We start from the raw sequence: 24,118 nt of genomic DNA on the forward strand, positions 1-24,118 counted from the left end.
CCTGGCCGCGTTCAGTCTTCTGTCGAGTGTCGTAGCGTGCACATCGAGTGTCTTCTCCAGTCTCAGTCTCCATCTCCACCTCGATCCGATCCGATCCGATTCGATTCGAGCCGATCTGATCCGAACTGTCTCACTCCGCTGCAGTCTCTAATCTCGCATCGAGTCGCGTTCGCGTGTGACGTGTTTGTTCCAACGATATTGCAAGCGTTTTAATTGAAGAAAAGAATCCCAGCCACTCTAGGTAATTGAAACACTTGAATGCATCAAAAATATTCGCCATAAAGCGCCTTGGTGGTCCCTTGCAGATGGTTTTGTTTATATTTCTACGTACAATTGTTGTTGCCTTTTGATTGAGGTATTGTCTTTCGCTTTTCGAGGCAATTGGTCTGCAGCAATGGCAGCAGCAATTCGAAACATTTACCTGCCCAGCGAAGCGTTTAATTGGAGATTATATAAACATCTTTGTATAATCGAGCTGCTTGTTGTCTGCTCTACTGCTACTTGCTCATGATCGTCTCAAGTCTGTCTGTGTCTGTGGATGTCAGGGTCGTGTCATGAACTGTCGCACTAGATACAAAAATAATAAGTCTTTAAATATTTTAATATTCATACACATTTTGCTGGTACATTTCCGTGAGCGTGGCAGTGAGGCCCTTGGGGGAGGCCCTTTGCATAAATTTGATTCGGAGCTTACACGTTCCTCTGTTAATTTTATGTCCCGCCTGGGCTTCATCTCATTTTTGTATCAATGGCTGATCCGATACAAAAAGCAATTTACATATTCAGGGGGGGTTTTTTTTCTTAATTTTGTTGGTTTTTGTATTTGTGAGACCTGCCACCAAAGGCCAAATGGGGGGGAATGGAATGGAAGAATTGCCAAACATTTAAAAATTTGTTCGATTTCATGGTGCCTCGAGCGGTTTACTTAATGATCCTACACACAAAACTCACGATTGCCATCCGAGGCACTCTTCTGCTCGTGGCAGAAGCCTTAGTCCAGAGGTCAATCAGTCAGTCAGTCAGTCAATCATTCATTTTGCTGCAACTTCAGACACATAGACAGACAAATTGTGGGACTGTGTAATGCACATTCGATCGTTTTAATGGACCCACTCCATCCATCATCGATAGCCAGTTCTGAGGCCGCAGCTAATATTTGCAATATGCAAAACAAGAGGAAGCCAGACAGACGGACAGATAGACAGAAAGACAGACAAACACGTACACACACAGCTAAAGTTAATCAAAGATTTAAAAATGTTTCTACTACTTACAAATGCATGCCTAACCTAACACAACCGGTTTCAAAATATGACAAAACAGAGGAGCGAATCCAAATGGCATACATTTATAAGTATATGGTATAGTGTCGCTTTTAGTAGGGTCAGTTATTTTCAAAAACATTACAATAAGTGTGTCAACCAAGTGGCTCTTAAGATCCAAACTTGTGAACCACTAGAAACAAGTTGCTGATTGATTGATTTGAATATTAAGCAGCTTAAAAGTGGCCTCGAAAGATAGCCAAAAGTACCCAAAACTATGCCAAAAACTCAAGCTAAGGAATATGTTTTACTTTCTTCTATCTGTTCCTGCCTCTCATTAGAGGGGAAGTGCAACAAACACTTAAATGTCGCTTCCTTCCTTGCCACTTCCGCTCCTTGGGCGGCTTTCTTTCAAGTGTATCCGCACATCGCCCTTCCCTCAAGTTCGTTGCCCAAGTCTATTGTTTGGTGTCAATCCGACAGAGCTGGAGACGGAGACGTGGACGGTGCTTCGTTGTTTTAGCTTGGGTTTGTGTGGTTATGCTTATGATTTTGGCTTTGACAACTTGCTCGACCTGGCGGCTGGCTCTATTTGTGGCTCTCGAAATTTGGCTCAATGTGTGCCGCTCGATGCTTGCATAAGTTGCAGGCACCAGCTGCCGCTGACTGTTCGGCTTCACACATTCGGCAGACGCGTTTTAATTGGCAATAAACCCCGAAACTGAGGCTAGGTAACAAGCCCCCTAAAGGCAGGTGCTAAGTGATGAAGGAGAACCGCAATTTGCCGCACAGCCACAGCCACAGCCACTGCTGGAGCTCCATCTCTAACACTTGTCTGTGAGTCTCAGCCCCTGGCTGTGGGCTCAGCCTTAGCTCCAGCTCGAGTGTGTAGTTCAAGGTGTAGTGCTGCAAAGACAGAGGTGCAGTGTCATGCTCTCATTGCAATTTTCGCCCAAAACACTTAGCTCGAAGGGGGAAACAGATACAGATGCAGATTAAAATGTGGATATGTATATGGCTATGATAATGGGTTATGGGTTATGGGTTATGCTTGGGCGGATGCCAAAAAGCAAACACGTCCGCTCGTTGTTGCATGAAATGTCGTGACATGGCCAAAGTGCAAGAGATCGGCCAGAGATCGCTGAGAGGTGGAGACACAGATGTGGCCAAGTGTAACGCGGATGCAATCCAAGCCGAATGCAGATTGGGCAACGTCCACTTGCAACAGTCCCCGAGCAGTGAGCGTGGAGTGGGGGCGATATGCTAGCCCACCGCCCGGTCCATTGCATAATGGCGCAAAGAAATGCGAATCCACAGTGCAGGCGCAATCGAAAACCCAAATAGAAACTGAAAGTCCAATCAGAAAACCCGTTTGCAGCAGGTTGCTTTTGTGGCAAGAGAGGCACGCGTGCCGCAGACGGGGGCAGCCAGGCCAGCTGAGGCACAGAATTAGCCCCAGTTTTTCCAGCTTGCCGCTTGCGACACTCTGCGAGTCGATTGCGATTTTCCTTTGACTGGTTTTTGCCTTCCCGGAATGCTTCTTGCAACAGCCACAACATAATCGACCATCTCCTCTCTCGCTCTGTCTTTGTTGCAGCAAGATGACGGTGGATCTATCGCCTGTGCAGGAGTACTACAAGGACAAGACGATCTTCATTACGGGAGCGTCTGGGTTCATGGGCAAGGTGCTGCTGGAGAAGCTCCTCTACTCCTGCCACTCGCTCAAGGAGGTGATCATCATCTGCCGCCCGAAGCGTGGCAAGACCCCGGAGTCGCGCCTGGAGGAGATGTACAAGCTGCCCATCTTCCAGCGCATCAGGGACGAGCGACCGCACATGCTCAAGAAGGTGACCATCTACCAGGGCGACGTTACCTTTGATTGTAAGTACTGGAAGCGCATCCGAGTGTGGGCTGCAAATCCTCATTCACATTCTCTTTCAGTGTTGGGTCTGAGTGGAGACAGCCTGAAGCATGTGACGGAGAACACCAACATTGTGTTCCATATGGCGGCCACCCTCAAGCTGGAGGGAAATCTGCGCGACGCCATCGACATGAATCTGGTGGGCACCAAGCGCGCCCTGGCAGTAGCCAAGCAGATGAAGCACCTGGAGGCCTTTATCCACCTGTCGACGGCCTTCTGCAACTGCGACCAGGAGGTGATGTACGAGAAGGTGTACGAGTTCCCCCACAAGCCCGAGGATCTCATTCGCCTGGCCGAGTGGATGGACGTGAAGACGCTCGACACCATCACCCCTGATCTGCTGAAGCCGCACCCAAACACCTACACCTACTCGAAGCGCCTGGCCGAGATCCTTGTGCGCGACCACTACGAGTCCATGCCGGTGATCATCGCTCGTCCCAGCATCGGTAAGTGATCTTTTTGGCCCCTAGCGGCTCTCTGTGGTGGCCTCTCCATGTATTTTTATGTTGCTTTGGCTTGCAGCTTTATAAGATTTATTTATGTCATTAATTTGCTATGTCTATGGCTATGCCTTCGGGGGGGCAAGTGCCATCTAAATGGCAAAACCTGGGAAATGGAAACTGGGAAACTGTAGTCACTGACGCCAGCTGCCAGTGCTGCCTGCTCCTGCTGCTAACTAATCTTGCGCCTCCGCTTAACTTGCCTTCGGTCTATGTCTATGTTTATGTCTATTATTATTTTGTATCTCTTGGGTCTATGGCCATGATGCCCCGAGACATTTGCTTATATTTTTGTTGGCCACCTGGGGCTATTTCTTGAATGTCTCTTTGCTAAATTTACGATTTGTCTGTCAATTTAACTTTTCGATTGGGAATTTTGGCAATACGCCAGAGGGAGAGAGAGGGAACGTCTTTAGTTTTGATAGTTTTGTAACCCATTGGGCAATAAATAATTATAGATTATTATACACATAGTAAAAATCACCTTTATGGGAAGCCTCCAGATCATCTGTATAGTCGGAGGGGACACGCGGCAGTTCTTCGGTGGTTTTGAACCTGTTCTCCCGTAGCTCCCGTCTTCTCATCCGCAAAAAGAGCGATGAATTCTGCCTCGCTAAAAGTTTCTGGGCCTAATCTTGGCTCTGACTGCGGCTGAGAACGGCCTGTCTCTGTGTTCTCCTGGATCAAACTTTCTTGCATATCCATCTGCAACTGGTATTCGCAAAGAGCGGTCCAGGCTTCGGCTTCGACTGCGTCTCCGACTCCGTTTTGATTTTAAGGCCCAAATATGGGTACGCTTTTGATGTTAGCCTCGGATCTCGAATGGACCTCAGACTCTGCTTGAATGGGCGCTTATTAGGCGGCGGTAGAAGTTTCTTGATCGGCCAGCCGCCGTTCTTGTTCTTTTGATATTCTCCGAGCGGAGTGCGAGTGTCCTCCTTGATGTGTTGCATTTTTCCCTTGCGACTTTCAACTTTCAACTCCTCTTTTGCCACTCAGTCGCCGTATTCTTCGAGGTGCAACGAGGAAGTCGGAGGTTCCTGGCTTCAAGTTGGAGCTGAAAGACAAGGTAAAGCCGGAGTCTCTTGTTGTCAAAGTAGAGCCAAAAGCTGATGTCTATCAATATGATACGTCATCTATGCATTAACTTTATTACGGTATCACGGTAAACGCAGAGTCTGGCTTCAGTCGGAGTCGGAGACACAATCGAAGGCGAAGGAGGCACCAGCTGTACCTTGACTTTCGGCTCCAACGAGCAGCCGAATCCCTTGATGCACCCCGTAGAACACGAGGTGGTACTGGGTGGTTTGTTGTTGTTAGTTATTTCATTTTGAGCTTACTTTCTTCCGCAACAACTCCTCAAAAGCACGCACAAAATAAAAATGTGCTCCGCCTGCTGGCATTTTTCAGAGGAGCCTTGAAGCTGTATCGATAACTGAGTTATTGATAAATATACGGTCAGACCCTCAGATATATACCGAAATATATCCTTTTATATGCAAAATATACCGTAAATATACCGAAAATCTTAAATCATTTACATTGACTTTGATTAGTTAGTAAGTTAGACTAGTTAGGATTCCTATTGATCATTGATAATTGAACAAACGAATGTAATACGTACTATACTGTATCTATATATCATTTCTAATGACAGTCCGATTTTATGGGTGGAGAACTACATATAACACTCAATTTGCCCTAAAGCCAAAGCCATAGCCAAACGTGTTTCCCTAGAAGCCCTCTCCCTTAGCCTCTAACTGGTTGCAATGGGTATTTCCACTTGGGCATATGCTCTTTATAACGAGGCAATCAACGGCTCATGGCCTGCAATTGATGGCACATGCCTAGCTGTAACGCCCCTGTCTAGAAGCTCTGTCTCCATCTGTGAGTACCTCCGGATGGGTTCAAGGCATTGATGACCCCCTTAGCATGGCAAATACACCATAAACATTGTCAATAGCGTCTTCATTTGCTAATCAGCTGGCAACATGGCAGCAAAGTTTAGCGATTCCATGACGATGAATGTCTGAGCAGATGAATAGACTAAGGGAGTGGCCAGGGTTGGTCCGCGCGGCATTTAGGGGCTACATTTAAGATGCTTCTTGCTGCCTTCTGCTAATTGTTTTGAGTCGTGTTTTTATGCTTTTTGTGTGTGTGTGTCCGACCTCGTTCCGCTCCTGTTCACCCATTGCGCTTACGCCTGCTCCACCACCAACACCAACACCAACGCTGCAGATGCTCCTCCCCGCTGAGAAGCTTCTCTATAAGAAAACTGCAACCAAAACGAATGTGTTTAAACAGCAATCAAAACAGAAACAACAGCGCTTAACCAACAAAAACAAAAGAAAAAGTTAAATTATGTACATGGCGGGGTTAAAACATTGCTTAAACAACAACAACAACAACAACAACAACAGAAACAGCAACAGAAACCACAGCCACAGCCACAGCACACAGAGGGGTACGACGGGCATCGTCATTGACCAAAAAGTTCAATGAGCATGCAATGCAAACAAAAACAACAACTGCAATCAGCCTCGCTTACCTACATACATACCTACCTCCCGCCCAACCACCACCCCCCGCCTGCCTGTTCACGCTGCTGCTGCTACAGCCAAGACCCAGCCAAAGACTTTGCATCCGTCTCCGTCTCCTGCTGCCTGAGCGGAGAAGCACAGCACGCATACAAATTGCTCGGAGTCCCCCGCATCCGCAGTGTATCCTGTATCCTGTCCAGATTGATACCCAACGTTCACTGCATCAGTGTCGCCATCGGCCTACGAGCCCGTGCCCGGATGGGTGGACAATCTGAATGGACCAACCGGCCTGATAGTGGGCGCCGGCAAGGGCGTCATCCGCTCGATGCTGATCGATACGCGCCATCTCTCGGAGGTGATACCGGTGGACTACGCCATCAATGGGCTGTGCGTGATCCCCTACCAGTTCACGGGACTGAAGGAGCGGCCCGCGGAGGTGCCCGTGTACAATATCACGTGCGCGGACCACCGCAAGATGCAGTGGGGCGAGGTGATCGACATGAGCAAAGACATTGGCTATCGCTATCCGTTTGAGGCGGGCCTCTGGTACCCGGACGGCTGCATCACCACCAACAGGCTGCACCACAAGATCAACGTGATCCTGTTCCACTGGCTGCCCGCTTACTTCATTGACTTTATGCTGCTGCTGCTCGGCCAGAAGAGATTGTAAGTTTCGCCAGGGGCACAGAACCAGCCAGGGCTGACAGTTTCCTCCTCCCTCCCTTCCTTCCTTCGGCTAGTATGGTCCGCATTCAGAACCGCATCTCTGTGGGCCTCGAGGTGCTGCAGTTCTTCACGATGAGGGCCTGGTTCTTCAAGTCGGACGCCTACTCGTCCCTCTGGAACATCATGAACGACGTGGACAAGAAAAAGTATGTACCCAAAGAGTACGGAGTGGCCGAAGTTGACTAAATGAGATTCACTCGAAAGCTTCAACATGGACATGGACCCCGTGGAGACTGTGCCCATGTACATCGAGTCGTGTGTCGTGGGCGGGCGGCAGTATCTGATGAAGGAGTCGCCCGACAGCCTGCCGCGTGCCCGGCTCCAGCTAAAGCTGTAAGAGTGCCCCACAATACTTGCACCCCACAGATTCCAGATCTATTTCCATTTTAGCATGTACATCTTGGATCGTGTGTGCAAGACGGTCATCGTGGGCTCCCTGTGCTACTGGACCTACGGTGTGGTGGCACGTCTCTTGGGCATCTAAGGTGGTGGCCTCCGACTTCGACTCCGAGTTCGAATTCGAATTCGGACCAAAACAATTCTCAAATTCATCTGCGCGCATTCCTCAATCAAATCAATCTCAAACTCTGCTTAGGTTCGCTTTGGGGCACTACATTCGAGGCACCACTCGAGTGCCTCGAATCTGGTTTTCATTTTCTAGTTTAAGTGATATTTTATGTTTCATGTGAAATAAAACAAACAAAAAAACCAAAAGCAAGAAAAGCAAATCACAATTAAATGTGCTATGTGTCATATGTGTGTTTGTGTGTGTTCCAAGTGTCCAAGTGTTGATCCAGTGTTGAGGACCATCCGCTGCCGAGACAACACAAACAACACAAACAGAACAAACTACACAACACAACACAACACAATCGATCGCCACACTCTCTCCCTGTTGACACGAATATACAAATTACATAAATATATTCCTACATACACTATTCATTCATTCATTGAACTCTCAAACCACATTCCCATTCAACAAACAAACAAACAAACACTCAAACTCACACTCCACACACTTAATACGGCTTCGGTGATCATCATTCTGGTGCTTTCGTGGTATGTAGAGTCAATCAATCACTTGGAATCTCCAACGTATCCAATTGATCGCCTTCTAATCGGACTCCTTCGCCTCCTTCCCGCAGTCTCGCCTGCTGCCTATGAACCGATTCCTGGCTGGGTGGACAACATGAATGGACCCACGGGTCTGATGATCGGCTGCGGCAAGGGCGTCATCAGATCTGTGCTGGTCAATCAGGACTACAAGGCGGAGGTCATACCCGTGGACTACGCCATCAATGGCCTCATCGTGATCCCCTACGAGTTCAACAAGCAGGCCAAGCGCCCCGCCCAGGTGCCCGTCTACAACATCACCAATGCGGAGCACAGAAAGATGACAATGGGCACCGTGGTGGAGCTGAGCAAGCGCATCAATAGGCAGATACCCCTCAACGCAGGCCTCTGGTATCCGGATCCCTGTGTGACCACCAACAAAGTTTACCACAACATCAATGTGGCGCTCTTCCACTGGCTGCCCGCCTACTTCCTCGACTTCCTGTTGCTTCTGTTTGGCCAAAAGAGATTGTAAGTAAATCTAGCTGAAAGCTGGTCTTTCCTACTCACTGAATCTGCTCTACCCCTTCAGCATGGTGCGAGTGCAGGAGAAGATCTCGACGGGCCTGGGCGTGCTTCAGTTCTTTACCCTCACAGCCTGGTCCTTCCGCTCCGAACTTTATTGCTCCTTGTGGAACAAACTCAACGAGGAGGACAAGGCGATGTAAGTACCTTAGATTCGTGCTCAGAGTCTGTGCTAATCTTCATTCCAACGGCAGCTTTAACATGAACATGCACGTGAAGGAGACCGAAGACGATTACATGGTGCAGTGTGCCCTCGGTGCGCGCAAGTTCATACTGAAGGAGAAGGACGAGGATCTGCCCACGGCCCGCATGCACATGAAGATGTGAGTGATCCATCCACAGGCCAGAACTCAGACCAGAATTAACTCTCACGTGTCTCTCCCTTTGCAGCCAATTCGTAGTGGATGTCGTGTGCAAGACTGTCATTGTGGGTCTGTTCCTATATTATGTCCTCAAGTGGACGGGGGCCTTGGCCCTGTTTTGAGACCAAGGATTCTGGATAGTCGTTGGATTCTCGTTGGTTTGGTGGTCACAGGCATTTACTTAGTCACAAATCTTAGTCATAGTTACGCATATTCGAGGTTATGATTCCAAATAAATATGATTCCTAGGTTGTTGTACATAAACATCTATCTCCATCCAACGTTGTTTGCTCTTCTTGACCCTTGCCTCCACTGATACTCTTAAGGTGCGAGTCTGTTCGACTGTAGTTGACATCTTTTCTGTTCCACCAGTAACGCCCGCTGTGGCTGAGCCCCTGCCAGGTTGGGTGGACAACATGAACGGACCCACGGGCGTGCTCATTGGCGCCGGCAAGGGCGTCATTCGATCCATGATTTGCAACGGTGACTTGAGGTCGGAGGTCATACCAGTGGATATAGCCATCAACGGGTTGATTCTGCTGCCCTACCACAACAGTTTCGTGGAGGAGAGGTAAGTCTTGGACACGACGCACTTCCCGCGGGTTACTAATAGAGCCTGCCTTTGTCACAGGCCCCTGCAGATACCAGTCTACAATCTGACCGTGGACGATGCCAAGAAACGCACCTGGAAATGGGTCATGGACGTGGGCCGGGATCTCGGCAAGAAGTATCCCTTCGAGGTGGGTCTCTGGTATCCGGATGGCAACATGACGTCCAGCAAATTGTACCACACCTTCTGCACGATCATGTTCATGTGGCTGCCGGCCTACATCATCGACTTTCTGCTCCTCATCTTCGGACAACGTCGCTTGTAAGAGCTGGCATATCCCACTCCTCATGGTGTACTGACTGTTCCTCTTTGCTTAGCATGGTCCGGGTACAGACGAAGGTCTCTGTGGGTCTGGAGGTGCTCCAGTTCTTCACCACGCGCAACTGGGACTTCAAGTCCACGCATTTCCAGCAGATCTATCAGAAATTGGGAGAAAGAGATCGGAAAATGTAAGCCACACGAACATATCTGTACTCTATTACCTGTCTAATGAGATCTCCCGTAGCTTCAAGATCAACAGCGACGATGTGGACGACTATGAGTACATGAAGCTGAGCATTTTGGGCGGTCGCCAGTATGTGATGAAGGAGCCCCTCACCTCCTTGCCGAAATCGCGCATACAGCTGAGATTGTGAGTAGCAGTTCTGCAATAATTATTATGCAGCTCTTTAAACCAAATCCAATTCCAGCTTGTATTGCCTGGATCGTATTTGCAAGACGTTGATCATGACGGGCCTGCTGTATTGGTCTTCTCAGAAGCTGGGACTCATCGAGCTCGTCCGGAACGGCCTCTTTGTGTCCAAATGAGCTCGGACGGACACTGATGCTCTGCACATAGTTAATCCATTTAAGAGTTGCGTTCAATTCGATTTTACTATTTTCTTCGTTACCCCAATGTTCATGTGCCTCTTGAGATGTTTTCACCTTAATTCACTTTGTACAAATAGTCAGGACTTGTATAATTAACAATATATATTAAAGGACATTTGCAATGGTATGTTCTTGTTGTTTTACTAGTCAGCTGTTGTGATTTCAAATGATATTAAATGATTTCAGAGCTCAGAAGTCGAAAATTGCGAAAGCCCCGAGGTATGTTGTGGTTTGTCTACGCCATGCGGTGCACAGTGGCGCTCTTTTGCTACTCGTGACCGAAGCTCGAAGCTTTTGCCGACTATCGATAGCGCAACTATCGATCGAAAAGCCCTCGACCGATCGAACGGCCGTTTTATTTAGACGGCCCGCCAAGTATTCAATGCTTCATTCGTTCGCTGGATTTGACAGAAGAAAGTAACGTGCGTGCCATCAGTGCTGATCGATATAAATATCTGTAAGAATTTTAAAAAATATTTCGAAAACGGAGACTTAAAAAAACCCCTGAGGTGTTTCCAAAAAGCAAATCAATGAATCATCCGACGATTATGTAAATCAGGACTGAGTGATGCTGTGCTGTGACATGGCTTAAGCTGTGAATGCGACGATGATGAGTCGCGGAGAGATTTTAATTTATTATTAGTTACTGTGAATGAATCATGTATGTGTGTAATGCAGGAAAGAGTAAAACCGCAGTTGCAAAGATCAGCTCACTTCCAGCCCACTCAGCAGCAATAGCAGCAGAGGCAGTGAAAACAAGTTTTAGAATATTTAACGTCAAGGTTAAAAAACTGCAGAAAAACGGCGCCCACGGCGCAAGCAACGAAAATATAATACAAAAAATCCTCTTTTGTTTTAATGACGTCGCCGGCAGCTAATTAATTGATTGAATTGCATTTGATAAATGATTAAAATATTGAATTAACACTCATACTGTGACATCATCGCCAGAACGAAGTTTTCGAAAAATGATTTTCTAATGTGGGCCGTGCCCGTCAATGGTCACGATCACTTTTATGCTGATGCCCTAAAAGGCAACACAACGCCTGCGGTGGCCCGTTTTCTCAAGTGTTTATTGTGCTTTGGTTTCTAGCAAGAAAATAATCAAGTAATGAAAATAATGAAGAAATAAACGAACTAATCGTGTCTGACCGTCACTCGATCCCCTCCCGTTCGGATTGTGTGCAACAGCAGTAAGTGGAGTCCAGTCCCAGTTGAGTTCGGGAGTAACCGAAGCCTCGCTTCATTTGCATTTACTTTGGGCGTCGAGTGCTTCCGTTCACATTACACATGTACCGAGTGCTGAATTTGCATTCTTTATTACCAATTACCAATTAAATAATCCATCGATTAGGCGATATGTGGAGACACGACGAGTGACAGGGGTCCCAATTTCCCCTAAGACGGCCGATCGACTACCTAAATCGTTGGCTGGATTCATTCGTTTGCCGATTTGGCTCCGCCCACAAAGCTTATTTGTTTATTCGTTTTTTTTCTACTTTTAGCAGTGCACAAGGGCGTAGTCCCAAGAGGGGCGGCCAAGAGATTCCATTACAGTGTAAATCAAAGTGATATTTAATTAGTTTCTCGGGCATCTTGGCACTCGTAGGGCTCTTGGGATATATATTGTGAATTGAAAGTTCCGGGGAGAATCGTGCCTGCCGCCTCATGTGGACTTAATTAAATGATTCGAAATTATCGAAACGTGCGGGGCACTGACTGACATCCACGCCCCCCTCTGGCACACCACACACCCCTCTCAAATCTTTTGTTGTGTTTGGTACGAGTACATGATGTAGGCCAGCCAATTGTTTATGAAGTGCACAGCGAGTACGAGCGAGTGGTATACTATATCCAATATATAGAGCATGTACATGTGCTCCATGTGTGTGTGTGTGTGTGTGTGTGTATCCACTTTAGTTAAGTTAAGCATGTGTCCATGTGTTTGTGAGCTGTTGCCAGCTAAACATTTCTTTTCTGGTGTACAACTAAATTTTGTTGCTTGTTTTTTGTCTGCGGATGCCACTCGGAGGCAGTTCGGCATGAAGTCATGCTTGGGCTCAGCTCCACGCCAGAGCCCCAGCTCCTCGCACGCATTCATCTTAATTATGAACTTTTTTATGATGACAATTTCGGGGCTGCGTTTCACTACAGAAAACAACATCTTTTGTAGATCAAGATTTCAGTTTGTTTCTGCCACTCCCAAGTAGTTTTTGCTGTACTTTTTTCAACGTACTGAAATAGTTGGCTATTTCCTTTTGTTTTTCCAGTCTTAATGCCAAGTGTAAGCACATCGTCTGGTCTGTTCTTCAGTAAATGCAACAAAACATGCTGAGAATGTATAAAATTCTGCCATAAATTGTATAAACATGCGGAGCACAGTGTGCCAATAAACAGACTTTATGGACAAGTGAATTAGTTTAGTGTTTACTCTGATCTGATCTCCTCCTCCCACGACTGCTGGAGGGTCTGTCTCATTCCGAATTTCAGCACTCGATCGGATTTCGTACTTCTTGACAGAACCGACGGATAAACGCAGCTGAGCCTGTTGAGCTGTGCTCTTATATATAGTTTATCGCATGCAGAACTTTACATTAATCCCGACCCCTGTGGCACTTCCTCTTAACGAAGAGCTTTCACATTTGCAGCTCTCCAGCAACACAAAGAACTGAAGAGCACTGGGAGCTAATTTTGGAAATTTCAGAGGCTCCAGCTCTGTTTGCAAATTCCAGATGTTCCAACAGACTCCAAGCAGATAAATATATAATCCACACAGAGAAAAAGAAATATATATATTTTTTGAATGGAAGTTTCCTTTCTCAGTGCGAGTACTTTTTTGGACAGTGTATTTTGATTTATCTGAGAGCAGGGAGCACAAAAATGCTGACAATCATTAAACTTCTCGTGATACGAGTATATCCCCCATCCCATAACATTTGCTGCTTGCAGCTGAGAGTTGTGCAAGACTTCCCGTTAGGTGCAATTATTTTCATACCCGACTCTTTTTTTTTGCTGCATTTCCCTGCAAACCTGATCAACGGGTTTCTTCTGGCAGGCTGTGTGTGTGCATTCCCCTCCAGACTCCGGATACTCTGCGATTTCGACTGGTTTCCTTGCTTACGTGCCACAAATATTGCGAAACAAATGGCAGAGTTTTCCCCCAAAATGCATCAATATTTCCTCAGGCAGTGCTCCTATTACCTAGGTTCAGATGCGGCTGAGAGGGGAATGGCTCACTTTGAAAATTGTCTTTAGTTTTCTGTTAATTATTGCGAGTTCGAGTATTACGCCATTCTGTCAACCAAAGACTTAGTAAGACTTTGGGTCGAGCTTCGGCTTGGGCAAACAATGAATCTGTTTGTTTGTCAATTGCTTGGACAAATACTCGCAGTCGCACTCGTACTTGTACTCAGGTGAACAAACAAATACCAGACTCGAGGAAAGAGGGGGTTAGATGGGAGAACAAGTAAAGACCAAATAAAGGGCCAATTAAGGAAGGTGATTGTGCGATTCTGTTTATCTTATCAGCGACAAATTGTGGCCCACCAGGGGCCTTATTTACAGTCCACAATTTGTTTGCATACATTAGCCAGAGAGCTACCCACAATGGAGGAGAAGATGCTTCCTGATTACCAATTCTTAGGCTATTGATATACAATCATTGGAGGAATATTCAAATTAGCTTGGTCTGATGTGTGATTAGCCGATTTCTCACACATTTCAAGCATCAAAGCAGACAGCACAGAACGGAACAGAACAGCGATGGAGATGAAGAAGTTGGAGAAGATCCCACAGAAGAAGCCGCCTTGAAATTTACGAAAAAAGCCGACTATAAATCGCACGATTTCAGCACTCCCCCAGGGCTCCATCTAAACCCTCCATTCGGAACAGCATTCAAAGCGTAAAGCGTAACCAATTGATTGCTAATTGATATTGATGTGTCGATTATTTTATGATTATTCTTTATGATCGTTAAATTTTGATATCCCAAAAAAGCGGCCGAGTTCGAGCACAAAATTTGATTCAAATTTGTAGTTCACTTTAACCAATCACTGGCCACATCTCTGCCTAAGTACTTCTCAGACCTTGTCTTGTCTGCAGTTGTATTGTTATAATTTAATAACTACACGGGAGGGCACTGGTACCGTCGTACCACAAAAACCACTTAAAGACGCTTTCTTTAATTGCCCCAAAAACGAAGATTTGGTCTTTTGTTTTTCGAGAAACCTGCGGGGCAGCTTTCGGCTGTGGCTCTCGGACTGTGGCCACCAGCTGCTGGTCAGCTCCATGGACAGAAGCAGACAGACAGACAGTCATTTGTGTGAAAATCATCGGAGCATGAAGCGTTGTCAAATGCCGTTTGTTGCGGGGGTCCACTCTCATGCTTTGTTTTGGCCATTTCAAGGTCTAGCCAGAAGCCGTCTGTTGGGTCGTACGTCCAGTGACCAAATCGGAGCACGAGCAATGCGGGTTCTGGCATCATTTCCATAGAAATGCCATACGCAGCGTGGGTTGGAAAAGATTAGCCAAAAGCCCACATAGTCGTAGACAGTAGACATTGCTCATCCGCCCCATTCTCGCTTGACTCTTTGCAGACAGCAAAATGGATGTGAAAAACTGCGGCTTCATCGATCCGCAGGGACAGCTGAGCGCAGGCCTAGCCAGTCGGGATATAAGGGAATTCCACACGGCCCTGGACAACGGTGCACAGCCGAATCTCCAGGACGAGCGCCACACGACGCTCTACGAGAAGGCGCTGTCCACACCGGGATGCGCACAGTTTATCGAGGCCTGCCTGGCCCACGGCTGCAATGTAAACTATGTAAGTGGCCCATTCTCCAGCTATGATCTTCTGCTAAGAGACTCTCATCCAACAGATAAATCAAAAGCTCAACAAGGCTGCCCTTAGCTATGCCGCAGACTCGCGGGATCCCTCGAATCTGGCCGTGCTGCTGCGCCATGGGGGAGTCCAGGTGGACCGCAAGTATAGCCAGCTGACGCCCCTCAACTCGCTGGCCAAGAATCTCACAGCGGAGAATGCCTCAACGGTGGGCTCCTGCATCCAGCTGCTGCTCGAGCACGGCGCCTCTCCGAATGTGGTGGATCAGGGCGAGTTCACGCCCCTCCACCATGTGCTGAAGAACCGGAAGATTGAGGCCGGCACCAAGAAGGAGCTGATCGGGCTGTTCCTGACCCAGCCCCAGCTGGACATTGACAGCTATCGGAACGGGCAGGTGCGCCAGATGCTGAAGGATCAGTATCCGGAACTGTCCCTGCCAGAGCTGCGCGAGCCCGGAGCAGAGATCGACTGCGAGCGACTTCTCCGCACGCTTCGGGATGGAGACGAGACCCAGTTTGAGCAACAGTTTGCGGAGTATCACCAGAACGTGAGCGGCAACGCGGACAACCAGCGCAACGCCAACCAGGAGGAGTATCTGTCCCTGCTGGAGGAGAGCATTAAGCGGGGCAAGCAGCGAGCCTTCGAGGCCATCCTCGAAACGGGCATCAACATCAATCAAGCGAAATTGAATGCGACCAGCCCCGTGGAGCTGGCCGTGATCTGGGGCAACCACAGGGCACTGGATGTGCTCCTGAAGCACCCGCAGCTGAGGCTGAACTCGAATGCCAAGCTGCTGAATGCTGTGATCAGTCGCTTGGATGAGCAGCCACTGGACGACTTCTGCGACCACCAGCGCTGCTTGCAGCTGCTGCTCGAGAGCGATCGTGTGGACATCAACGAGGCGGACAAGGGTGGCCAGGTGCCGCTCTCCTATGCGGTGAAGTACCGCAACATCAAGGTGGCACAGGAGCTTCTCCGACATGGGGCGTACATTGGGGCCAGAAGCGCGTTCGGGGATCTGCCCATACAGGAGATGGACCCGAAAGTGCTCGAGGAGCACTTCGATTCCTGCATCACCACCAACGGGGAGAAGCCCGGCGACCAGGGCTTCGAGATCGTCATCAACTACAAGAATCTGATGCGACGGCAGCAAGAGTCCGGGCAGTCGGACAAGCGGACAAGCATTCCACACCAACTGCAGGACGAGATGACGCCAATCGCGTACATTGCCGAGTCCAAGGAGCTGCGCCACCTGCTGCAGCATCCGCTCATCTCGAGCTTCCTCTTCCTCAAGTGGCACCGCCTCTCGGTGATCTTCTACCTGAACTTTCTGCTCTACACGCTCTTCACTGCCTCCATTATCACGCACACGCTGCTGAAGTTCCACGAGAGTGACCACACGGCCCTGACGGCACTCTTTGGGCTGTTCTCCTGGATAGGCATTGTGTATCTCATAGTCCGAGAGGTCATTCAGTTTGCCATGTCGCCGCTGCTGCACTTCTGGTCCATCACCAACCTGATGGAGGTGGCTCTGATCGTCCTCTCTATCCTGACCTGCATGGAGGCCAGCTACGACAAGGAGACGCAGCGCGTGCTGGCCGTCTTCACCATTCTGCTGGTGTCCCTGGAGTTCTGCCTGCTGGTGGGCTCCCTGCCAGTGCTCTCCATATCGACCCACATGCTCATGCTGCGCGCCGTCTCCAGCAGCTTCATCAAGAGCTTTGCCCTCTACTCGATCTTTGTGCTGACGTTCAGTCTGTGCTTCTACATACTGTTTGGCAAGCCGCAGGTGGACACGAAGGACAGCACGCCAGAGCCCGCAAAGGAGGGAGAAGACGATGGGCACTTCAACACCTTTTCGGTGCCCATCGAGGCGCTCATCAAGACGATTGTGATGCTCACGGGAGAGTTTGATGCCGGCGACATCAAGTTCGACAGCGTCTACACCTATCTGATATTCCTGCTCTTCGTTTTCTTCATGACCATCGTGCTGTTCAATCTGCTCAATGGTCTAGCCGTGAGCGACACTCAGGTGGGTGCACATTTCCTCTTCATTTCCGGATTTACTCAACTACCGATTAATCCCCTCTCCCGCAGGCGATCAAAGCACAGGCGGAGCTGAACGGCGCCATTGTGCGCACCAATCTGCTGACGCGCTACGAGCAAGTTCTCACTGGCCGAGACGGACACGCTGGCTTCATTGTGGGCAGCGAACCGTTCCGCAGCATCTGCCAGCGATTGATGAACATCTACCCCAACTACCTGAGTCTGCGGCAGATCTCGGTGCTGCCCAACGACGGCAACAAGGTGCTGATACCCATGAACAATGGCTTCGAGCTGCAGCCCCTGAATGGCAAGAGCCCGACCAGCTTCCAGCAGCTGCCCACGAGCGCCACGCAGAAGAAGCTGCTGGATCCGCCGCTGAAGCTGCTGCCCTGCTGCTGCTCCGTGCTGACCGGCCAGTGTTCCCAGATTGATGGCCGGACCGTGAAGCTCGCCCTGGCCCTCATCGATGAGAAGTCCAGTGCGGAGCAGAGGCGTCAGCGGGACCAGATTAGCGATCGACGGCTGCAGATCATCGAACAGAAGCTGGACCATCTGCTGCAAGTGCTGCAGGAGCGCACTTAGTCGGGCTCTGCTGGGGATTGGGGGACTCAGCTCTAGTATTTATTTAATGAGTAATTGTTTAGCATTTAACATATGTGCGTATAGCCCGCACTCAAAGCAGACTCGCAGCTTAAGTTAGTCAGAAATTGTTTTTATTAACATACGAATAATGAAATTGAACAAAACCCTTAATAATCTGCTTGTTGTCAGTAAGTACATAAGTAGTATATAATGGTTATATAGACAGTAAATATTGTATAAACGAATACCTTTACTGTACGTACCATTTTGTACCCGAGTAAATATTTTGAAATTGCAAATGTTAGATTTATGCATTCTTGAATTTTCATTTCGTTATTATAATTATTATCTTTAATTGGTTTTCCGTTTTCCGTTTTCATTTTGTTTTTATTTTGTTTTGTATCTGATATGATTCGGTTCAAAATGTGAGTGTATTGTTTACCCACATATTATTATGTTCTTAATGGTTCTTAATCTTTTGCGTTTCTTTTTTATTACCCTTTTGTTTTGTTTTCTAAATTAATTGTTAGCAGCGGAGCTGAGGAGCGTAGCGGATCAAATCAATCAAAAGTTGATGGCTCTAAAGGAAGAGCTAACGAGGCAGTCAATGGCAAATGGAAATTTATGCAAATGCAAACCATGCGGCAATAATTTGTTAACAATTTGCTGCCCAATTATCGTTTTGATAGAGACAAATTAAGCGAAAATTTTGATTTCATCCGTTGGAGCGTGCTTGGAGCGAGTGAGTGGAGCGCAGGCAATGGTTAAGCTAAGCTAGAATTGGAATTATTATAAAACTATGCATTGTGTGTAATATTTAATTGATTTTTGATTATGCCATAGCTGTTGCTGCTGCGATTTTAGGACTAGGACTAGGACTAGGGCTAGGACTAGGACGACCAATAAGGCGGCAAATCAAAATAATTGACTTAGTTCTCAGAGTGTGTTAAGCAATTGTGCGCCACGCCACGGCACGCCACGCCTGCTGCTATAGCTTTTGTTTTCGATTTCCTGTACGTAATAAATATCTATCTGTATTGCTGTTTCTTTTTGTGTTCCTCTGTTTCCCTTTTGTCTGTACGTTTTGCGTCCAACCTCCTCCCTCATCATTCATATATACTTTAATCTCAACAATATGTATATATAAATAAAATCGTGTATTCTGTAAGGCATGCCTAATCAAACCAGCCGTTTTGCTAACTATAGGTATATCTGTATGTACTATACGTAATCAGCCCCTAGTCATCGTCTCGTCTGCTACTAGGAGCTTCTGTTCCTGCTGCTTCGGTGCTGAGCTGCTGTGCCATGAGCTTTAAATGCATAGGACTCGGTTCTGTTTCAATTTCTGCTGCTATTGCTGCATTTGCTCGATTGATTTGGTTCTTGACTCGACTTGAATGGGATCGAAAGCATTATCTACTGATATTACGAGTTATATCTAAAATCTAAATGTTGTTAATCATCATTATTCGCTTTCTGTTGCGCTGTGTATGGCCTGATCTGTGTTCATTTGAGTTGGTTTCGGTTTTTGGTAACGATGTCTATATAATTGAATATGCCTCATTCATTTTATTGTCGTTATACTCTATGACTAAATTAAACCTCCCACATAATTGCATCGGCTCGTCTCGCGTCGCTCACTAATCGTAAATATCGTTTGAAGCGATTATTATTGAAAGAGAACTCAAATGAAAGCTTCCTTCCTCCTCTGTTTTGGGTTGTCAATTGCTTTGATGATTGGATGAGAGGTTCTATTGCTATTTCGTTACCGTTAATGTTAATCATTATCGTTTATCGTTTATCGTTTATGTACAATCGAATACGAGTACTAAATATTGTAAATCCTATGTCATACAATATATAATCCTTGCAACTGTTAGGCAATGTACCAATATTAAATATCACTTAATTGACGAGTGTTTGGTTTCTGTCTGTTGTTGGTTTTTGGTTTGTTTTGCGTTTGCTTTTCTTTTCTTTCGGTTTTCCCATTGGTAAGTTTTTTTTCACATTTTCCATATTTCGCCTATCTCTGTTAACATTTCTAATTTAAAATTATGATTTTAGTTTGGTTTTTTGTTTGCTTTTGTTTCATTTTTGTTTGTTTTTTGTTATTTTTTGCGTTTCTGTGTAAAAATTGCAGTTAAAATCACAATTAATTTGTTTGTGTGTACGTTATTTTGTATGTTCTTGGAGAAAACGATTTAGTTGGTACCATAGAATTTCAATTTACTATCAATCGCTGTCTGATTGTCTGTTGTTAGGTTTCGGAAATAGATTAAGAGTAAGTGTAGAGTAAAGTCGAGAGGAGTGTGTGCTGCTGCTTTGGAGGCTGCTGGTGTACTTCGGTTTCGGTTTTCCTCGTATAGTACTTACTATGTATGTACATAATAATCGTAAATAATCATACCCCAAAAATCCTGTTCGATGTGTAAACTTAATGCGATCACAATGACGACTTAAGAGCGAGAGAACAACACTTAAAATGTAACAAAAACACGGCAAGTTTCTTGGAAACTTGGCCCCGGGCCCCCAAACAAACCCCTATCAAAGTTGTACAAAGAAGTCACGTACATTCCATGGGTGTAAAGTGTAAATCATTATGTTAAAATAGAGTTGTTGTGGAAGCTTACTGGTTTGTTCTTTTGTTTCATAGGAGACCACAATTGTTGCAACTTGGTTTTGATTTAAGCTACTCTAAATCATATAATAAGTTAACTAATCATTAGTTCACAACAATAAAAGTTATTCGTTAGGTAGGACTGCGGTTCATCTGGCTGATTGCTGATTGATTTCGATTTGGTTTGGTTTGGTTTGATTACGATTCAATTCGAGTTCGATACTTGTGCTGGCTGGATATATAATTTCCCGAATGGGCTTAAGATTGGATTCACTTGACATTGTTCTATGGCTTAAGATATTACTGAAGTATGCTGAAGAAGAGAGATGTATAGAGGGAGAGAGAGACTTGTGTACGAGTAAGTTGATGGGGTGTGTGGGTGTGGATAACCAGATACTCGTATGTACAGTACATAATAATCAAATCTACTAATACTTCGCCTTTGTACTTCGAACAATCGGTAATGGATAATAATCGTTTATAGTTATCGCTAGCGCTATCGTAATCGTATTGGTAATCGATAATCGATAATTGATAATCGGTAATTGTATGCGTTATCGTAGTCGTAACGAAAAACCTTTATAAATATTTCATTAAATTTGCACTAACTAATGTTATATGTACGTATGTTAAGACCTCGTACGGCGTACGCTATGTAAAGGTTATCTATCCCCTATATCTAAAAGTATAGTATTAGCTCATTAGTTTAAAATACTTCCTTTGGCATATGTACAAAATATATTCATATGTATGTATGTATCATTAATTGAGAAAATAAATCTACTTTTATGAGCCTAGATCCGACCGCGATAGTTTGTTACATATGCACGTTTGTATGTGTAAATGTGAGTGTGTGTACTGAATGCTCGAGTAGGCATGCAATGCCAATCTTTTTGTAAGACAACCTTCGAAAATATCCAAGAAAATACCCCGGTATGACTACGACTAAGAACCGAACGGCCGGTAAGCTATTGACATTTTGCCCTTTTCTCCGATTCGGATTCCGATTGTGATAAGTTATTCTATGATTCTGGATTCTTGCTTTTTTTGTTTTGTTTTCTTTTTTTTTGATTTGATTAGCGTACTTTACGTGTACACAATGTACGGTTTGTTAATGCACGTTTTTGTTAACACAGAGTTTAATATTGATTTCTTTTCCACCTCCTGCATGTTCTGGCCATCGTAGATTGATATTGTATATAAATTTGGATAGTTCCGTATATGTATATGTATCTGTATATGTGTATATATCGTATAAAGCGACTTATATATATATATATATATATATATATGTATGTATGTATGCATGTATATATAGGTAATCGACTATGATAACAAAGGGGCACCCCGGCCCCGCCTATGCCTAAGCCTAAGCCTAAGAAACTACGAGTTCAGAGACAAATGCACACAGTAATCGGCATCGGATTCGCGTTCAGGCTGGAGGTTGTCAACTTGGACGCCGACCAGCGACAGCAGAGGATGTTGATGTTGATGAGGAGCAGACACTGATCCGGCTGCTGGTGCTACTGCTGCTGCTGCTGCTGCCGCTTTTGCTGGAATCCTGCTGCCCACTGTTGACCGAAGGTCATCTCTGCTGGTCCTGGGCTGGAAGTGAATCGGCTTCGCTTTCTCTTGTAGCTAATGTCTCCGTCTCATCCTCTGCGAGTGTGTCCATTTCGATAATTTCGTTGCCAGTTGCCTTGTCGGGATTGTAGTCGTAGAACACCTGCGATGTGTCCCCCTGCACATTCACATCGATGGGAGATGGATCCACCTCCACACCGATCGCTGTGGCTGTCGGTGAAGCAGCCAATTCTGTACTGAAATCGCCGCGTGGCGGCTCCTTGGGACTGTCCACCATTATCTGCACGGTGGGCATCAGACACGTGTCCATGTGGCTTTCCGACGAGCCCGTGCTGATGCGTATCTGCGGCGGCTTGGGCTTCTCGTTGCCATTGCCATTGCCAGTAGAGGACAGGCTGCCCTCGTCCTCCTCCTTGTACTCCTCGCTCTCGCGATGCACCAGCACATGGACCAGTGTGGCATTGTCCGGTCGCAGGCCGAGGGCATGCATGTGCGGATGCGTCTGCTGATCCGGCGATGGCCGCGTGACAATCACCTCGGGGGCAGGTCCCTCCGCTGGAAGTTTGGTAAAAGACAACGACTTTAGTGGGGTTTGCTCTGAGGGCGGGGATCTCACGGACAAATTACACATACAGACAAATGCGTTCTTGTTAACTCTTAAAGCGCTTTGTGCTGACAAACCTCTTTCAAGGGGGGGTTTCTTGCGTATGAAACTAGAGGCGCGCTTACGTGAGCTAGCCGGCCCCCCCACCACCTGTTGTCTGTCGCTGTCGGTGGCGGATGCTGCTGTCGCAGTTGAGGTGGCGGAGGCCGCACCAGAAACGCTGGCGGACACAGAGGCTGAGGTGGTGGTGTTGGTCGTGGTATTTATAGCAGCTGTTGTGGGTGAAAGGCACGCATTAGTGTTTGACATTTGTGGTGGGCACAACGCACAGAATAATACAAAATAGGTTGTGTGGATAGGTCAAATACAAGATACAATTACAGTTACAGAGAGAGAGAGAGAGAGAGAGAGTGGGTGGGTGGGTATACAAATATATAGAGTATGAGGAAAAACTGATAATTATCGGTAGAGAGCGAGGGGAGAGGTTACAGATTGCTTTCAATGAAATGCATCACAATGAGAAGTAGAAGCCATATGGATATGATCTCGATTGATGCTTGAATTGAGATTGAGATTGAGATTGGGGTGCAGTGGTTTTGGTTCAAGGTGCTGTCGTTTCAGTGGTTTCAATGGCTATGTACACAGAGAGAGCGATAGATAGAGAGAGTATTTACAAATAACAAACGTGGTGAGTGAGTGAGTGATTAACTGACTGAGTGGATTGGTGGATTTGTGATTAGGCACTTGTCAATAATTACTTTTTCTATGTACTGAAGGTGAGGTTAAGCTGTCATCGACAGCATCCTGATGACGCAAAAAGAAATTATAAAAGCTTCGGCGACGACTTGCTCTAGGCGCTTCCACAAATATGCTACCGCTAATAATAGTAATAGTTAAGTAGTTGAAATAGCAATAATAGTAACAATCATAAACATGAATTGGTCATTTCATCTTGGTTCGAATTGGAGTGTGTGTAGAATGTTCGGGTATGGCAGGGTATGAGTTAGATTAAGGATAACATTACTTATAGCTATAGATCAAGAGCCAGCCATTGTTTTGTAGCAATTTTGTATGTTTTCTGCAATTTTTCGACGACATTACATAGAAGAAAATAGTTGTTAAGCTGTACATCATTATGCATGAACTTGGATGGGGGGGTTCTGTTCTACGGGTTTTCAGAGCTCCACAATTCCGAATTTACCTGGTGAGTTTGGATGGTGGTACGGTATCAATGCTGCTACAATCAAATCAACTGAAAATATTTAGCAACACTAAGGAATAACGATCTATTTAAGGGCAGGCAACCAATAAAAAATCAACTCAAATTGCGCATTCTCGATGCCGTAGAGCGTCGGAGTAGTCGGGTGTAGTCGGAGGTGGGAGTGGATCTACAAGTTCAACGATTTCCGGTTA

General features: G+C 46.4%; 3 protein-coding genes across 9 annotated transcripts in view; 2 read left to right on the plus strand and 1 right to left on the minus strand.

Annotated features, from left to right (window-relative positions):
- LOC117891956 (putative fatty acyl-CoA reductase CG5065) lies at nucleotides 1-21,561 on the plus strand. 4 transcript variants are annotated; one of them, XM_034797817.1, is made up of 12 exons: nucleotides 1-241; nucleotides 2,860-3,143; nucleotides 3,204-3,629; nucleotides 6,451-6,889; nucleotides 6,964-7,095; nucleotides 7,154-7,282; nucleotides 7,340-7,404; nucleotides 8,098-8,536; nucleotides 8,598-8,729; nucleotides 8,785-8,913; nucleotides 8,981-9,088; nucleotides 21,544-21,561. In XM_034797817.1, the coding sequence occupies exons 2-11, from the start codon at nucleotides 2,864-2,866 to the stop codon at nucleotides 9,072-9,074; spliced, it is 2,265 nt and encodes a 754-aa protein (XP_034653708.1). In that variant the 5' UTR covers nucleotides 1-241; nucleotides 2,860-2,863; the 3' UTR covers nucleotides 9,075-9,088; nucleotides 21,544-21,561. The 4 variants fall into 4 exon arrangements, with proteins under 4 accessions (XP_034653708.1, XP_034653706.1, XP_034653709.1 ...); XM_034797815.1 differs by lacking the exon at nucleotides 21,544-21,561 and having other exon boundaries at nucleotides 8,981-9,226; XM_034797818.1 differs by lacking the exons at nucleotides 6,451-6,889; nucleotides 6,964-7,095; nucleotides 7,154-7,282; ... (4 more) ...; nucleotides 8,981-9,088; nucleotides 21,544-21,561 and adding exons at nucleotides 9,325-9,523; nucleotides 9,584-9,823; nucleotides 9,880-10,011; nucleotides 10,068-10,193; nucleotides 10,252-10,492 and having other exon boundaries at nucleotides 3-241.
- On the plus strand, nucleotides 10,818-18,937 carry LOC117891955 (transient receptor potential cation channel protein painless). The gene is made up of 4 exons (XM_034797814.1): nucleotides 10,818-10,879; nucleotides 15,028-15,254; nucleotides 15,310-17,304; nucleotides 17,370-18,937. The coding sequence occupies exons 2-4, from the start codon at nucleotides 15,036-15,038 to the stop codon at nucleotides 17,898-17,900; spliced, it is 2,745 nt and encodes a 914-aa protein (XP_034653705.1). The 5' UTR covers nucleotides 10,818-10,879; nucleotides 15,028-15,035; the 3' UTR covers nucleotides 17,901-18,937.
- LOC117891951 (sodium channel protein 60E) overlaps nucleotides 19,977-24,118 on the minus strand; it is a 28,081-nt gene continuing 23,939 nt past the window's right edge. For 2 of the 4 annotated variants that reach the window (XM_034797809.1, XM_034797808.1), the window contains 2 exons: nucleotides 22,735-22,977; nucleotides 19,977-22,656 (listed from right to left, as the gene is read on the minus strand). In XM_034797809.1, coding sequence (XP_034653700.1) covers nucleotides 22,103-22,656; nucleotides 22,735-22,977 — 797 coding nt within the window. In that variant the 3' untranslated portion in view covers nucleotides 19,977-22,102. Of the gene's footprint in view, nucleotides 22,657-22,734; nucleotides 22,978-23,463; nucleotides 23,583-24,118 lie in introns of all 4 variants that reach the window. The other 2 variants (XM_034797807.1, XR_004648663.1) reach the window with 2 other exon arrangements.

Source organism: Drosophila subobscura, chromosome E, assembly GCF_008121235.1.
Source record: "Drosophila subobscura isolate 14011-0131.10 chromosome E, UCBerk_Dsub_1.0, whole genome shotgun sequence".
In the NCBI taxonomy this organism is placed as follows: Eukaryota; Metazoa; Arthropoda; class Insecta; order Diptera; family Drosophilidae; genus Drosophila; species Drosophila subobscura.